The sequence below is a fragment of the Zophobas morio genome, unplaced genomic scaffold, assembly GCF_036711695.1.
Source record: "Zophobas morio isolate AGI-343-1 ecotype UQ-CSIRO unplaced genomic scaffold, CSIRO_AGI_Zmor_V1 ptg000029l, whole genome shotgun sequence".
Classification (NCBI taxonomy): Eukaryota; Metazoa; Arthropoda; class Insecta; order Coleoptera; family Tenebrionidae; genus Zophobas; species Zophobas morio.
The window spans coordinates 7197474-7215677 of NW_026972134.1; the positions used below are offsets into that span (position 1 = coordinate 7197474).

Consider the following 18204-nt stretch of genomic DNA (forward strand, 5'->3'; position numbering starts at 1 on the left):
AGATGGATCGGGCACAACGTTTTTTCAGTGGATTATTAAACATTTGACTAATAACTAGTAAAATTATAAATTTAGTAAGAAAGAAAGAAAGACAAACAAATACAATAATAGATTCAGTTGCTGTTTGTTGTGCAATAGCTTTTTTAAAGGGATTGAGAAAATGAGCGAAATAGATTTAAATTTCCTGTAATGTTACCGTTTTTACTTTCATTTTCAGTTTATTAGAAAATTTTCTTTCGTCAATGCATTTATTAAAAATGAATACTCTTAACAGCAGTGAAATTCGGTGGCATGCCCCACGATTTTTAAAATTAATTTAATCTTACCTAAGCAACAGAGTTAATTATGTGTTATAGTAGTAATATTAATTTATTATTTGCATTACAAGCTTAATAAGCTCCCCAGTAGGGGCACAAATTAACTTGATCTACATAATACTGAGAATATAATTCTTGTATCACATGACCCCATTTCTTCCAATAGAATTTGTTCATGTCCTTAGTTACATGTCTATCACAGCGATAATAATTTTATTGCCTTATTGTGGTCTGTTGCTACCTAAATTTAAAAACTGTCAAATTTGACAAATTTTAAAATTTCATAAATTTTTTGTCTATTATGGCTTGCCAACGTTGGGGGCAAGCTCAAAACGACGAAATCAATTCTATTATCAAAAAATCTGTTCATTTATTATATTCTCATGTTGAATATAACTCGTGATATGATTAATAATCGAAGATATGACTCGTGAAACCGAAGCAGCACATTCAACTCGTGCTTCCCACTCGTTGAATCTGCAGCTCGGTTTCACTCGAAATATTATCGACAATAATCATATCACTTGTTATATTATAACTGATAAATCAATAAAAATAAATAAAATAAAATAAATATTCGAGTTTTATACATATAATAATAATTGTTCTATTCTTTCTGCTTGTCTACCCCTTGCCTTAGTTTCCTTATCTTGCGTACTTCTTTCATCCAGTATCCAGTCCAGTCCTCTTCCATCCTCATTTAGTCCTTCTTCCCTACTTTCCTCGGATTCCCTCAATCCTTCACATCCTTCCAGCATATGCTCTATTGTTTCTCCCTCTCTCCAACATATCGTACACTTTCTGTCAGTTTCATCCATCCAAAAATTCTCTTCATTTCCACATCTAAATCTCTCTCTCTCTCTCTCTCTCTCTCTCTATGTGTACTTTGGTACCTACTTTATCCTTTACTATTTTTCAATACTCTGCATTCTCGATCTGCGTTTTTGCTTATCTATATACTTATCTCTTATACTTCTTCCCATTTCTCTCACTCTCTCTATTTCTTCACATGCATATCCCTTTCCTTCATAATACTTGTCTCTTTCGTTCCAAACATGTTTTCCCCCTTGCTTTCTTATTTCTTTCTAACATTCTTGCAATATTTTCCAATCACCTCTCTCACTAAACTTCTCTTCAAACCCAACCGCCCTTTTACCCACTTCCACTCCCATTTTCTCCCTGTTTGTTTCTTCTCTCACTATAGTGGAAAAGTATACGCCGAGGTATATATATATACCTCGGCGTATACTTTTCCAATCCCAATGTCCACTTCAAGTATTTTTCTTGCACTCCCTCTATTTCTTCAATTTCCCTTCATCCCCAAATTTCAGCTCCGTACATAAATATACTTTTGATCAAACTATCAAACATCATCATTCTTCTCTTATTATAATTATGTCCAAATTTTCTTTCTCCTATTCCCCATACTATTCCTATCACTTTGTTCGCTTTTCGGACCATTTCTTGAATTTGCGCTCTATCTGAGTTATATTGATTGTTCTTTAATGTATACCCTAAGTACTGGAATTCTTTCACCCTTTCAACCTCCTTCCCTCTCCAGGCCCACTCTTCCTTCTCCTTTCTTACTTTCTTCCCAAACACCACCATCTCTGTTTTTTCCACATTCACTTCTAATTCCTTTTTTTGTACGTTCTTCTCGAAACTTTTAATCATTGTTTATATTTCTTCTCTTTTCTTTGCCACAATCACCAAATTATTCGCGTACGCCAATGACCACACTTTCTCTTTGCCCCCTACCAACCCTCCTGTCTGTGCTTTTCTGAACATTTCGTCTACATATATCTCCTAGATAAGCTGCAAACAATGCGGGGCTGAGTGGGCATCCCTGTCTCACTTCTCTATTTGTATAAAAACTCTCGCTCTCTATTCCATTCACTCTCGCCTTACTTACTGTTTCTTCATATATTTCTTTCATTTTCATTACCAGGTACGCATCTACTCCCTTTCTCCTCAAATACTCCCACATTTTCTCTCTATTCACGCTATCAAACGTTGCTTTGAAATCTACGAACAATGCGTACTATTTTGATTTTCCTACTGACTTCAGTCTTCCTTCTCCGTTCCTTGTTTATATATACTTCTTCTTCTTCTGTTTTCAGGGACTTTATTGTCTTCTCTTCTTCTTCTTCTCGCTTTTCTCTTTTTCTTTCTTCCCATTTTCTCCTATAATTCTCTCTTGCTTTTAGGTAATTATGTGTTATATAATGGGTATAAATCAAATCCGTATACACCATCATTTTATGTACCTCAAGGTTCCAACTTGGGACCCCTACTATTCATTATTTTTATTATTAATCTACTCACGTCACTTGTAAAGATACGTGTCCACTGGAGAGCAACTCTCACGAGAATTCTGATTTTAATTTTATACCATCCTTAATGTTAAGTTGTCATTTCAAATTTCAGAGGTCTATTATTGCAATGAATTCAGTTATTACGAAAAAAATACATTTAAAACAGACTTATTGGAGATCACTGGGGAAACCAGGTAAAAACGATACGCTTACCCAGTTGAGGGCAGGGCCGACCATAGCTTTACGGGCTGATTTTGCAATTATTTCTCGCAAACGCCATCTCAAGTGGACACGTACCTTAAGAAACTATAGTCCAGTTAAATTAGCGATCAACCTCGAAATGAGAGATAATAAGCTGAATTTTCGTACGTACCTTCATTTTGGCGTTCTAAAAGTTGTCTCAAAAGACTCATAAAATCTCGTGTCTGCATCGTAAGTTATTCAACGTCAAATGTAAAAAAAAAACAGTTTTACCAAATGTTTTGGTAAATTAAAATTTTCTCTTACCATGATACTATTTTTTTTTTAAATGTTGATTGCTGCGGGATTTAAATAATGTGGTTTCAATATTTTGTAAGCAGTAGTGACCGTAATGTTTTTAAAGCAAAAATTCTGTAATTTTGTACAATTTTCTAATTGATTTCTATTTTGTCAGAATGTTTATAAAAACATTCTAAAATTTTACAATTTTCAAACATCTATATTTCGGTTTTTTCAAATAGAACGCTGTGTATTTTAGTATTTTATATTACTCTATTTTTTATTCTCATTCAGGTAAGTAATAAAAAAGGAAAAAGTTTTTCAGGAACTATCAATTTTAAATATAGAAAATACTGAACAAAAAGGAAATAGAACAAAAAAATAGATTAATATGCAGTAATAAATAAGTACAATAATAATTATTTTTTTTTTATAACAAAGCCTGGATCTTTATTTATCTTTCCATAACATGTGGTAACACAGATTTAATTTTTTTTTCATTATCTACGATTAAAAAAACGTTATAGTGAGACCACCCACCCACCCCTTTTCTTTTTAATCAGAGAGTTTATTAAAAAGTGGATTTTGTATTGATAAACAATGAAATCTAGAAAAAAAAAGTAAAATAAACTCCACCCACCTTCACTTCTTGATTTCACAGCCTTATTGTATTTACTGCCAGATGATGATTGAATTTGATTTTGTCAAGTGGTCCAATCTTCAATTAAAAAAAAAATTCAAAGTGGCCCCGCCCACCCACCCGGTTTTCTTTTTGATCACACATTCATTGGACAAAAAGTGGATTCTAGACAAAAAGGATAAAAAAATACGGCTCCTAAAGTTAGAACACAGTACATTTTATTTTCTTCACGACAATAAATGTTTTTATAACACAACGTCTGGTCAACTTCTAAGAACAAACAGTTTGTCGTACAATTTCGGTGTTGCGGGGAAAATAACGTGTGTGTGACAGTACCACGTGTTTCTTTTATTTGATACAACCCCTGTAACTTTCTTATTTTTAAAGATAAACATATAGTTCTTTGACCAAATTTGTATCATTTTAAAAGATCACTTATGTGAATAAATGACATGGGTGTCAATTTTTCAAGGTACTACACTGTCATCAATAAATATGAATTTTTCGTCTATTTTAATGAATAACTTTTTAAGTTTTGATTTTAGAGTATTGGTTGCTTTTGATTTTTCAGAAAAAAATCAGTCTTTCTATTTATGAAAAAATATACCTAGTGTTCCATAAAAAAATAAAGCTGACGCCATTTCCAGTTCTACCGGGAGTGATAATAAAAGTGTGAGGTTGGCATCACATAGATCTTTTAAAATGATACCAATTTGCTCCAAGAACTACAGGTTTATCTTTAAGAATAAAAAAGTTACAGGGGTTGTATCAAATAAAAGAAATACCCTGTATATCGAGCGCTCATTTATGAGAAAATAAAGAATTTTGGGAACTTACAATACTTTTATTTTACTTCCCTTAAATACAAACATTTTCAATGATAGAAGTTCACATAATACAACATACCATAACTGAATATTGTCAATACAAAATTAATGCGGTGGAGGTGGAACGGGTAAAACCGCTCCCATCAATGGTGGTGGAGGCGGAATTGCATTAAACATAGGCGGCCTCGGTGGCGGCGGCACTGGAATCATGGGCGGAGGCGGCACCCCTCCCATCATATTACCAGGCCTAGCAATGATAGTCGTCGGTTTTTTCGCCTCATTCTTAAACGCAAACTGCAAGAAAAACTGCTTCGTGTCCCTATTCCAATGCGTCCAAAATTTATTATCCATTTTCTCCACCTCTCGACTGGGCACTTTAAAAGCAATAGTCTCATACGGCTCCGCCGCGAACAGCAAATACTGCCATTTACGATCAGGAGGCTCAATTTTTTGTTCATACGCTGACATGAATCTGTGTCTGGGTAAAACGTTGTCCGTAATTTCAGGATAATCGATCTGGAAGAGCAGGCTCTGTTGGCCGGTTTCAGGATCTCTTTGCTTGGTCACTCGGTAACCGGGTCGTCCGATTTTGACGAATTTCTTCGGTTCGACTCTGGGTTTTTCGGGCTGGAGAAGTGTGGGGGAGTCCTTGGCTTCCTTGGCGGCGCGCCGGGCCAAGTTCGCTTGATGCTTTTTGCCTTGGGTGTGGGCAAGGTAGCTTCCTTCGTTATTATGCAAGGTGAGGCAAAGTTTGCATTCGTAAGAACCCAAGTGGTTTTTCATGAAATAGGGGTCCTTCTGGAGGTCGATGGTCTCGAGAGCTAGCTGTCGGAGACGCTCGCGACGGTCGCGATTGGTCTCGGACCAAGAGGCGACGCCGCCCCCGCCGGTCTTGCCCCCGGGGCGGTTTTGGAAATCCATTATTTAATATTTAAAAAAGGCCGTGAAAATACACTTAACCTTTACGAGTTTACAACGCTTCGAAAACAGTTTTGACAAGTGACATTATTTATTGACGTTTAATGCACGCTTGATGGTGATTTTTGCAATACCAACCCAGACACTACCAACCAACGTGATGGCACAGTGAAGGGTGGCAAACCTTTTTTTTTTTTCAGAATTCTGTTACAATAATAGCCCTTATTAGAAAATACTCTAGGGGCTATACTTTACACAATTTTATGATGACGTCATCAACATTTTTCCACTCGTATACCAACTTATTATTATAGATTGGTGCTGGGAAAATGGAGTGAGTCGTTTCTGATAAAATAATAAAAAATAATAATAAAATAAACTCATTCATTGATTTTTTTGAGACACCTGTATAAGCAAATCTAAAAAATATGAATGCCATGGTAAATCCAGGGCCGGCTTAACACGGTAAGCGAAAGATGCACCGCATCGGGGCACCCATAACAAGGGGCGCCGGGCGGCGGGCGCCGCCTATGCTTTTGTGTTAACTCCATAGAAATAAATTAATAGGAGTATTAGATTTGCATTGACTCACTGCGCACAAAATATTATAGCCGGAACAGACAAAGGCGCCCATCGAAAACTTTTCAGAAAAAACTACATTTTAACATTCCACCATGGGGAGTGGTTCACCAAAATAGGTCATAAGAAGTCAATTCCTGGCACTTTCTGACTGTAATAATTGAAAAAGAGTGTGCTTTTGGGTTGGGTGATTGGACCTTTAGATCAATACCGACAAAAAATACCGGATTTATGATTGCCATTATCTGGGTAACAATTTGACGAGACAGCGGTATGACCAAAACCAGATGTTTTTCTAACATTTGTCACGTTTGTTTGTACCATAAAACTCCTTGTCGGCACAAACTTAAAAATTTTATTTTCCAAGTCTATTCGGCTGGTTGTGGTGGTTGTTCAGTTTTGTTATATTTTTCACTGTTCTGATTCGTAGTCGAATTTGGTTAAATTTTAATTTCGAATAACATTGAGGTAAGTCTAAATTAAAAATAACTTTGAAATCGTATCAATTTTACAATATTAAAAATTGAAAAATTTTTGTAATGTAAAGATTTTTATACTTATACTAGAAGAGTTGTTGCTCGTTTGTGTGGGTTTGGACACATCATTTTTCGTCCCATTCGCCCCCCGTCTAACTTAAAAACTCACGAGATTCCTAGATAAATCTTCATCTCCTATTTTGTCCCATTGGGGCGGAATTTCCAAAAATCCTTCCTCAATGGGTGCTTATGACACAAAAGGAACCTACTGTCCAAATTTCATGTTTGTAGTTGCAGTAGTTCAGGCTTTCCATGCGTTGATGAATCAGTTAGTCTATCAGTCAGGACAAACACTTTTATATATTAAAATTGATTCATCATAATTTTATGTATGTTTGTTAATTAAAAGTATCTCTCTACAAAAATATATGTTTTTTTTTACAAACAATTTTTAAAGGGCGTTGAACAGTAAGTTGCATCGGGGCGCCTGGTCCCTTAGAGCCGGCCCTGGGTAAATCGCAAGTAAAAACTGATCAAATTTTGCACATTTTAGGTAGAATTTATTCGGCAAAATTTTGAGATTACGTCATCAATTTGGAGGGGGGGGGGGCAATAAACAAATATATTCTGATTAACAATTTACCATGCTTGCAATAACTTTAAAATGTCTGCATGATTTCAAAGCATTTGGTTTTGCAATTCCTGATTTAATCAATAAAATAAATTGACTGTCATTATTTTTTTTTAATCACCTGCATAAGCAAATTTAAAAAATATTACTGAAGTGATAAATCACAAGTTTAGACTCATCATATTTTGCACATTTAAGATAGGATTTATTTGGTAAAATTTTGAGGTGAAATAATTTTTTTTTACATTTTGATCAAAAAATTATCATGCTTCTTATAACTTTAAAATATCTCCAAGATTTCAAAGCATCAGATTCAAAATTAAATTGTAAAATTTTGTTTTATAATTTTGATTTTTTTCCAAAAATCTGGGCGTTTCAACTAAAAACTGAAGACGGAATCATAAACTACATGTGTAGGACTATGTTATTTGAAACAGTCCTGTTTAAATCAGTAAAATAGATTGACGCATTCATTAATTTTTTTGAGTCACCTCTATAAGCAATTCCAAAAATATGAATGGAATGATAAATTACAAGTATAGACTCATTATATTTTGGATATTTAAATATGATTTATTAGGCAAAATTTTGGACTGGGGGTTAAGTAAATATATTTTGATTTATCATAAGCATGGTAAATTTAAAACATCCGTAAGATTTCAAATCATTCGATTTTGCAGATTCAAAATTAAATTGCAAATGTTGTTATGTAATTTTGATTTTTTACAAAAATTTGGATATTTCGGCTAAAAACTCAACGGGGATTCATAAACTACACGTGTACGACTATGTTATTTTATAGAATTTAAAACCCATTTACTATGTACAATTTTGAGGTGACGTCAATAACACATCAATAAATTGTTGATGGGGATGATTAGAGAAAGTTTGGTTAAATCTGAAACCTTGAAATTTAACAACTTTTATAAAACTTAACGTTTTACCTTCATATTTTACAATTATTTATAAGTTTATTTATAACATTTAAATTATAAACGAATCCCTTAATTAAAAAATATTTAATGGAGTCAAAGTTCCTTAAAAATCTCAAAAATTTTAAAATTTGCGCCATCTTTGAGTTTAAATATCAACTACTTGAACGACAACGGACACTTCAGCAACATGCTATCATAAACTAAAAGTTTTGAATACAGATTAGAACAAATAATTTTGTTGATATGTTTTATGGTACGGTTTTACATTTAAGAAATTTATAAAAAATAAATTTATTGGATTAATTTAAATTCAATTATAAAATTGAAAAATTTGTGCTCTTTCCCATAAGAAAAACTAACATTACTCACATTCACATTAACTGTATGAAAAAGGTGATTAAAATAAGAAAAAACACGTCCCATGTTTTAAAATAAAAAAAAAACATATTCACTAACATCTCTATTGGTTTCAATATTTTAGCGATGTCTAAATCTTAAATAGGGTCAACCAGCTGGCACGTCTTCAGGAAGATTTGTATAATGATGTGGTAACGAATTGGCAAGTATAGTGTTGTGCCTAACCAAGGAATTATTATTATTATATTGGTACGAAATAAACCCATACGCCGCCCAGGTACGACGCTTATGGATCTTCTAGTATGTATGAGTTTCTTCTGGTATGTAGTGTATGGCTCGTCGCTAAAGCAAAGCCTGGAAGGGGATGTTGCGACGGACCCAGAAAACTCTCGAAGTGGCGTTCTCGATCCATCGGAAGAAACATATAGGTTTAAATAGAGGCCACCGTTAGGAACGATTGTTATTCAGCCAATTCAGCAAGCCCAGTCAGCAAGTCGAGCCGAGTGAATGAATGCATTCAAATTGCACCACGGAGTTATTCTATACATAATCGTTGTAATAGTTAGTCGTGTAATTTTATTCACCGATCAACGTAGCAATATGTTAATTTTCTTTGCTAGTACTAACGGCTAATAATATATTCTAAGTAACAATAACATAATTAATGTTCGACAAAAAATCTGATGTCATTTAGATTAGATTAGGGTTCATATATCAACCGGCACATGACATATCCACAAAAAATAATCGAAATTCTTAGAAAACTAGTAGGTATAACTATCACATCATAATTTTAGTAAGTTCTGTCTGTATTTATATGGATATATGGTGGATGTTTGCCGAATTTGCTGCAGTTCTATTTTTTACTACAACGTATAGGAACCCTAGTTAACTGTAGATTTTCTTGTTTTATTTATTGATATTTTAATGTTTAAATCTGGAACAGCTACAGATAAAGACTTTCTCTAATAAACATTCTAAAGACTTAAATAAATCATGTCAGAATTCTACACTCTATATGGAATTAAAAATCACGATTTTGTGAAAATCGGTATTCCTTACCCAAAAGTAACAAGTTTGTTTTATTTGTCGTTCAAAAAGTTTTAAACTAAGCCAGTGATTAGACCTAAAGGACAGACGAATTTGAATAGAAAGGAGGAAACCACGAAGTCCTGCTGAGGATTTTAGAAGTTGAATAAAAAATTAAACGAAGAAAATAATTTTATATAACTATAACAGTCATTTCTAACAGTTGATTTGATATACCTCTTGGTCCAATAAAATTAAATATAAAACTGAATTAATATCACCAAATATACAGAAACTCCCGCAAGCATCTGGAAATAGAAATTACTATTGTTTTCGCTCCCGAAATTGTTTGGAATATAAAGAATAAAGCTACTCACTATACAAAGTAAATACCAACTTTTTTTTCATAAATCGAATAAATGTAGTATGAAGTTTTCGTCTAATGTTTTATCCTCTATATCCCAAGTAGGTATGTAAATATGTACTTATAGTATGGTACCTGCTGAAAGAACTTCCAATCAAAAGTGAAAAAACCTCCAATGCTAAACGATGCCTTCATAGTAATCATTTGAAGCGAAATCAACTTAAGGCAGCACAAGTTTTGATCAAGTTTTCCTCGAGAGGTCCATTTATTCCAGATGCCATGCACAAGAAAAGCTCCTTCGTTACTTATCTCCTGAACTTGACTGAACCTTGCTATAAGGGTATAAAGCCAGATAAATGAAAATATTACATAACTAAAATTGCATCCAAAACGTATTGACATATGTTTGTTTTGAGCAGCGGAGACTGTCGAGTTATATAGTCCATCAACCATCGTGATGAACCAGTGAGCAATTCCTGTCAGAATCGTTACTTCAAATTGCTTTACTGTTTTGAGTAAAAGAAGTACTAGTTCATAATGTATATGAGTTACCGTGATAACTGGTCCAAAGTTTATGGTATATTCAAAGTGATCTAACTCCCTAAGTGAGTCTTCCAGCTGTTTGTTAATTAAACTAAATTTTTGGAGAAAACAGTTCAAAATATCACTAATAAAAAAGTTATCAAAAGTGTTGACAAAACAGAAATAAGTAAAGAACGTGTAATAATTATGAGGTTCCCTTAGACTATAAAATAGGACAACTGGTACAACCGTTGTAAAAAGTGCAAATTTACTGAAATTTTGGTTCCGGTAGACTGTACCGTAGTTTGAAGAAAATTTTATTTCGTTTACTTGCAGGAGTAGAGTTTTCAGTTGATTACTTCTTTTATATAGCATTATAAATACTATCGCCATGTGTATAACAGTACTGTAGTAAGTTGCAAAACGAACATAGCTTAATAGTTGGGCTTCCACGTGCAAGGTATAAGATATGTAGGTGTTAATGAAGTAACAACAATGTAAGAGTAAACACCAAATTCTAGGGATAAATTTTGAAAATGTTGTTGATGATGTCGTTGAATAAGAGAATTGGACAATGCCCAAACACTTGTATATATATTTTAACCATCTTGGAGTGGATTCTAACACTTCGGTCGACATTATAATTACCACTGGTGTATCTTGTTTTGTCGTTTTATTGATTGATTAAACATCATCTATTTAGTAACTATAATAGCAATCGTTGATGTTTCAGATAACAGAAATATTACTCCTATTTTCATTTAGTGAAATGCGGGGATTAATATTGTATAGATATTATTTATGTGTACAGTCAACAGCAGAGAAAAATTCAATAATTATAGCTAAGAAGGCAGACGTATTTGATGACGCATTATCTTGAATGGAAAGAAAGAAACCAAGAAACAATACCTCAAGTCCAGCTGAGAATATTGGAAGTCGAAAAAAAGGATAAATGATAAACTTAATTTTGTATTACGATAACATTTACTTTAACAATTGATTTCACTTGCCCCTCAAGTAAAATTAAATATAAAACTGAATTAAGATTACCAAATATACAGAAACCCCCGCAAGCATCTGAAATAGAGCGTATTATTGTTTTTACTCCTGAAATGGCTTGGAGAATAAAACAGTTTGAACTTTTTTTGTTTTATTCTCCAATCCTCAAGCACTAAAATACCTGCTGAAAAAATTTCCAGTCCAAAGTGAAAAAACCTCCAATGCTAAAGGACACCTTGGTGGTGACCATCTGAAGCGAAATCAATTTAAGGTGACACAAATTTTGGTCAAGTTTTCCTCGAGACGTATATTTATTCCAAATTGCATGCACAAGAAAACCTCCTTCGTTACTTATTTCTTGAACTTGACTGAACATTGCTATGAGAGTGTAAAGCCAGACGAATAAAAACACTGTATAACTAAAATTACATCCAAAAGGTATTGAAAGATATTTATTCTGAGCTGCTGAAACTATCGAGCTGTAGACTGCATCCACTATCGTGACGAACCAGTGAGCAATTTCCGTTACAATTGTTACTTCAAATTTCTTTACTGTTTCGAATAAAAGAAGTACTAGGTCATAATGAGTATGAGTTATCGTGTTAATTGATCCAATGTTTAGGTTATTTTCACGATCTAACTCCTTAAGCGAGTCTTCCAACTGTCTATTAATTAGATTAAATTTTTGGAGGAAACAATTCAGAACGTCACTAATAAAAAAGTTATCAAAAGCGCTAACACAACAGAAATAGGTAAAAATCGTGTAATAATTATATGGTTCCCTAATAGTACAAAATATTACTAATAGTGCAAGCGTAATAATGAGTGTAAATTTACTTGTATTTTGGTTTCTGTAAACTGTTACAGAGGTGGAAGATAATTTTATTTCGCTTACTTGTACGAGGAGAGCTTTTAGGTCGTTACTTCTTTTGTACAGCATTATAAATACTATGATAATCTGTACAACGGTACTATAGTAAGTTGCAAAATGAACATAGATTAACAGTTTGACTTCTAGATGCAAGGTGTAAGATATGTAGGTGTTAATGAACAAACAACAGTGTGAGAAACAACACCAAACTTTAGGGGCAAATTTTGAAAATGTTGTTGTTGATGACGTTTTTGAATAAGAGAACTGGACTATTCCTAAAAATTTGTATATAAATTTCAACCATCTTGGAGTGGATTCTAACACTTCGGTCGACATTATATTTAACACAATTGTGTCTCGTTTTGTCGTTTAATTTACTGAGTAAACATTGTCAATATAATGAAGCAATTGTTATTGTTTTTTTATTTCATTTCTGGCGACAGAATGAGTAAGTAATTATAAAAATGTCGTTTAATCATAGTAATGGTCTTGTCAGAAGAGTTAAACCTCTAAAATATAAACATATTGTACAGACCATATATAAACATGTGAAATTTGCTTATCTGTACAAACAATTTTATCGCCGCCTAGGTGCAAGCGGAAACGTTGTAAATAAACTTTATCCATGTATACATCGATTTTTTTTTATCTTTTAGTTGATACTGAATCATTATGGAATAACTTTCTTAAATCGTCGTTATTATTACGTGATTGTGACATTGACATTAGGAGATATGGAAGACGATGTGAGTAGATTTTGCATTATTTATTTACAAAGAGAGCTATTTTTCCTACTGGCGTATTTTAGAGATCTGATAATAATCAGCCACTTGGTGTTCGAATTTTATATTATGTACTGTGACCTACCTATTTTCCTAATGTCAAATTTGAAATTATTTTCATGCAAAGTGATAATAAACACTTTGTTTTGCAAAACTTAGTTTATCTCAAACTGAAACCATTTCAATTTGAATTGCAGCTATTACTAAGCTGCAATTCATTTTTAAAATTTCGCGTAATTAAAATGATTAAAATAAGAAATTTTATTTCAAGCAAAATGTCTTAAATCTATTTTAAGAGTGAAATTCAAACATAATTATTGATCTAAATATTATTTCAATATCACATTGTGGTACAAAAATATTTTCTTGAGGTCATTTTCGCTTTTTTCATTCTGACCTTTGGAATGTTTTTCAGAGAAAACCACTAATTTTACTATTTAACAAAAATGTCGATGATGTCAGTCACTTTTCTGTAATAAAAAAATGTAATTTCAGATATTTTTCAAACGGCCTGGCACAACTGATAAAGGAAAAGACTACGAAGACATTGTTATTGCTGACCTGGTGTTGCAACTTGTGCTATCAAAACACGTCGATAATTTCAAGGTGACATCCAACGACAAAAAATTTGGAGACTTCGATGACGTTGTTGTAGAAACAGAATCAAATAAAGAAAAACAGTTGTACGCGATTCAGCTTAAACATATAGGTAAAAGTGATAAAACATTGTCCGTGGAAAGTTTAAAATCAGAAAGTGGCAACTTTGCAATTAAAAAATATTTCAAATCGTTTAAATCTATAAAGCTACATGATACACCCTGCAAGTTCATTCTTTCAACTAACTTGAAATTTGACAAGGACGGAGTACAAATCCAACTTAGCACCACCAATGATGGCTTCATTCTAATTAAGAGTCACAAAATTGAATCAACGGAGTTATTCACCAGTGGACTGTGTTACAAGTTTGAAGTTGATAGTGAGAGTCAATCGTCTGATATTGAAGAATACATAAGATTTTTTGATAATTTTCTGTTGTATACCAATCAAGCAAATGTTGAAGAAACTAAAAGTAACGTCAAGTCAAAATTCCAAAAACATTTTTGTTGTTCTGGTACAGATTCTGATGGATTTTTGCAGTTTATATCAAAATGGAGTCTCCAGGAAGGTCTCAAGGCGAAATTAAACAAAAATATGATGCGAAAACTTATTGCTCTTGTTGTTGTACATAAATTTATTCAACCTCTGTCTTTCAAATCTGTTAACGACAAGATGATATTACTACGTCGGGCTATTAATGGTTGTCATATAACGTTTGCACGAAAAGAAGCCTATCATAAAATTAAATTCCTTTGGAGCGACTTGAAAGATCGAGCCATCAACGAGAGCACTAACGAGATCCAGAAGGTGGCACGAACTTTTCAATTAATTGATTGCAAAGACAAAATAAAAGATTTGGATGACTACGGCATGACAAAGTTGTTATGGCTACTAGGAATGTGTCCGCTAATACTCAATGAACACCAGACAAGTTATAAAGCTATTAGTTTGTGCAACGAGGAAAAATTTATTTTAATCGGTTCCGGTACTAGAGAAGAACATTCACCGAGTAGAACAGTTTTCCAGAACTTGTCAGATTTGGATCTAAATTCTATGATATACAAAGACATCACAAGAAAATTTAAGTGCTTATTACAGGGTAAGGAAGAAGTCAGTTTAGAATTTTTAATTGAGCGAAATGAAAATATTCGAACAGTTGTTACCATAAACGATTTGGTGAAAATGTTAGATGGTCCGTATCCACTTGGTGAACAAAAAGAGGTAATTCCAGAACCTTATATTCCAAGACTTCTGTCTGTAAATCACATTGATATCAAATATTTTAAAAACGTTGATAAAGACACTTTGTTGGTAATAGACTGTATGGACAAATTTGACAAAATCAAGAGCAAATTAGGAAATTTTAACTTAATTGATATTTCGTTGTTTTTGCGAGACGATGTGAAAAATTCCAAAAGTCCTAAATATGCATCAAGTTACAAACCTTTGTACTACACAAGTCCATGTATAAAAAATTTTGCTTCTGGTTCGGATGTCTACATAAGCGAAACGTGTTCACAAGAAGACTTTGATAAAATATGCAGACGAAATCCTAGTATTGAAAGAAGTCATCACTTGAAGATTATCGACGAAATGACTTTAGAATGGATACGAAGCAAAGGTGACATAAGTGATTTAGAAAGATATAGACATGAAAAGACATTTGTAGAAGAAACAAACCTATATAGAGGAAAACCTGAGAACAATATAAGTTTGGTAAACGGGGACCCCGGGATGGGAAAATCGGAATTATTGAAGAACGTGAAAAATAACTGTGGCGTGGACTTCTGGTGCGTTTTCCTGCAATCTATGGACATTACTCTTTTGTGTACGCGTTTAGAACAAACTCAACTCGATCTGAGAGAACAAGAACTTGTCAAGTTTATCATCGACATAATATATGATGGATATCCAGAGTTTGATAAACATGTGATAAAATTACTAATTGAAAAATATCAAGTTGCGTATTTTTGGGACGCTCTTGACGAAATTACTACAAAAAATGTTGAATTTGTGACTGATCTTATACAAGAACTGTCTCAGAAGAGCTGCTTTCAATGGATAACCAGTCGCTGCCATTTGAAGAAGCAACTCGAAAAAAAGTTTAATGTGTTGTCAAGAAGTGTAAGTCAGTTTAGTGAAGCCGAACAAACCCTTTATATACACAAAAGACTGAAAGATCTTCTTTCTGATGAAGATATCGACAAAGTAATTGAAAAAATCAGATCCACTGTTACTTTGGTTAAACATAATGATGTTTTGGGTACACCACTCCAAGTGTTTATGCTCACAGAGCTCTTTCGACAAGATCATGCCATGTATGATGACTTACTTGACAAATTGTTTTCTTTGACGGATCTCTATCAACACATTATTGACGAGAAGTTTAACAGATACTATCAGTTGAAAGCAGATGTGCGTGCTCCTAATGATATTTTGAAGCAAGTGCTTATAGATCACAAAAGACTGATGCTGGAGAAGTATGAAAAAGCCGGCTTAAAAGCACTAATCAAGAAAGAAGTTTTCAGACACCTCAACATCGAGTGTGATGACTTTTTGAACGAAATTCAAAATCGTGCCGACAGTATAGGACTGATAACAGAAGTCACTGATAGTTTTCCTCAGTTTTTGCATAACTCTTACGCTGAATTCTTTGTGGCAAAATATTTCACCGAACACTACAAGGAGATAGAGGATTTCGAAAAGATTATTTTTGATAGTAGGTATGTGAACGTTAGATTCTTCTTTGATTTGCTCACCGCAAAAGATTCTTCTGCTCACATCGCCGTGTTGTATAAGAATATCGATTTACTCAAACAACATAAGGACGATTTAATGGGTTGTGAAGACACCGGGGGAAGAAATGTTCTGCAGTTGGCGTGTTCATGGGGTCAACGATGCCCTACCCTAGAAATGGAAAGACAAGAGGAAATTTATATCGTTGATAACGAAAGTGACGACTTATCTAATGCAGAAACATCTGAATACACGGAAATGTTGCAGTACCTGTTAGATAATTGTGACGCCTCAGATTCTGACGACATCTTCAACGGGACGTCTTTAGCTTACGCTCAGAAGGCTGATTGTTTGTTGGCAAAATTAAAACTATTATTGAAGCACAGCTCATCTAAGCTAAAAAGTAACAGTGAAAACATAAGCATCTTGTATTACTCCGCTAAGTTTGGTTATGAAGATGTCATTGACTTATTTGAAGAATTACCTTTCGTCAAAACTAAGAAAGATGGTTTTTCGCTTTTCCACTTGGCTGTGAATTATGGTCATGAGAAATATTTAATGAAACTTCTTTCTGTAGACAATTATAAAAAATTAGTTGATGATAGAGACAAAAATGGCGAAACACCACTTTATGAAGCATGTCAAAACGGCTACTATAACTTAGCCGTACTGCTGGTAGATCATGGTGCTAACATCAATGTTGGAACAAACGAAGGCTCGACACCTCTTCACACAGCTTGTTTACATCTTCACACCAGCATTGTCAAATTCTTGCTACAATCTGGAGGCAATGTCAACATTACGAAAAAATACGACATAACACCACTTCACGTAGCTTGCTGGAACGGACATCACGACGTCGTTAGTCTCCTGCTTCAGAATGATGCCAACATCAATCTTCCAACGGACGATGGTTGTACACCTCTGTATATAGCTTCTAGAAACAGGCATGACAAAGTTGCTTCTCTGTTACTGAAATATGGTGCCGATATCAATTTCGCGCAGGAAGATGGTGCCACTCCTCTGTTTATAGCTTGTCAAGAAGGTCATATCAAGAATGTTGAAGTTTTGTTGAAAGCAAAAGCCGATTTTAACCTTGCTACGAAGAGTGGAGAGTCGCCTCTGTATATAGCTTGTCAAAATGGACACATAGATGTGGTTCGGATGTTGATTAACTCTGGAGCCGATGTTAATGCTGTTGCGGCAAATGGTTTTATGGCGATACATATAGCATGTCAACAAGGATACGTTGTTATTGTTCAGTTGTTAATTGGGGCAGGAGCTAAGGTCGACATTTGCGGAGACGGTATGACGCCGTTAAAGATCGCTTTGATTCATGGACATGACAATATTGTTGCTTTGTTACAAAATTAAGTTATAGGTTGTTTTTATAATACAAGTTAACCTTATTGTAGCTCAATTAAGCTAATTTTGTGTATTCATCAGGTTCTTGAGAATCTATTTATTGAATAAATTTTTTTTTTATTGAGTTTTCTTTATTGCTATTTAATCAATTTGGAATTTTGGAATGGAATGTTTACTTTGTACAATTTCTGAACATTTTTAACATCTACGCTTCTTATTGGGTTGATATATTTTGTTCTTTTTTTCTTAATATTCGTAGTTTTCTTTTCACAACGAGCACTGAAGTAAGAAATTATTATTTCAGTATTTAATAAACATAGTCGGTATAGTCAAATTTAAAATTCACATTTGCATAAGTAATAATTAAGTTTTAACTTTAATAAGCCGAATCAACATTTTTGATTATATTATAAAATTATCCTTAGCAGTTAACAAATATTGTGTTCATCCTAGTTCTAGTTGAT

At 33.5% G+C, this 18204-nt stretch overlaps 2 protein-coding genes across 2 annotated transcripts; one reads left to right on the top strand and one right to left on the bottom strand.

Annotated features, from left to right (window-relative positions):
* Nucleotides 1-4575: 4575 nt before the first annotated feature.
* LOC135137247 (splicing factor 3A subunit 2) lies at nt 4576-5606 on the bottom strand. The gene has a single exon (XM_064066854.1). The coding sequence runs from the start codon at nt 5498-5500 to the stop codon at nt 4685-4687; it is 816 nt and encodes a 271-aa protein (XP_063922924.1). The 5' UTR covers nt 5501-5606; the 3' UTR covers nt 4576-4684.
* Nucleotides 5607-12930: 7324 nt separating this feature from the next.
* On the top strand, nt 12931-17865 carry LOC135137283 (uncharacterized). Its single transcript, XM_064066904.1, has 2 exons — nt 12931-13006; nt 13538-17865. The coding sequence occupies exons 1-2, from the start codon at nt 12995-12997 to the stop codon at nt 17747-17749; spliced, it is 4224 nt and encodes a 1407-aa protein (XP_063922974.1). The 5' UTR covers nt 12931-12994; the 3' UTR covers nt 17750-17865.
* Nucleotides 17866-18204: the final 339 nt, after the last annotated feature.

Excerpts from the sequence above, each read along its gene's own strand:
- LOC135137247 (XM_064066854.1), bottom strand. The coding sequence starts at position 5,500 with ATGGATTTCCAAAACCGCCCCGGGGGCAAGACCGGCGGGGGCGGCGTC.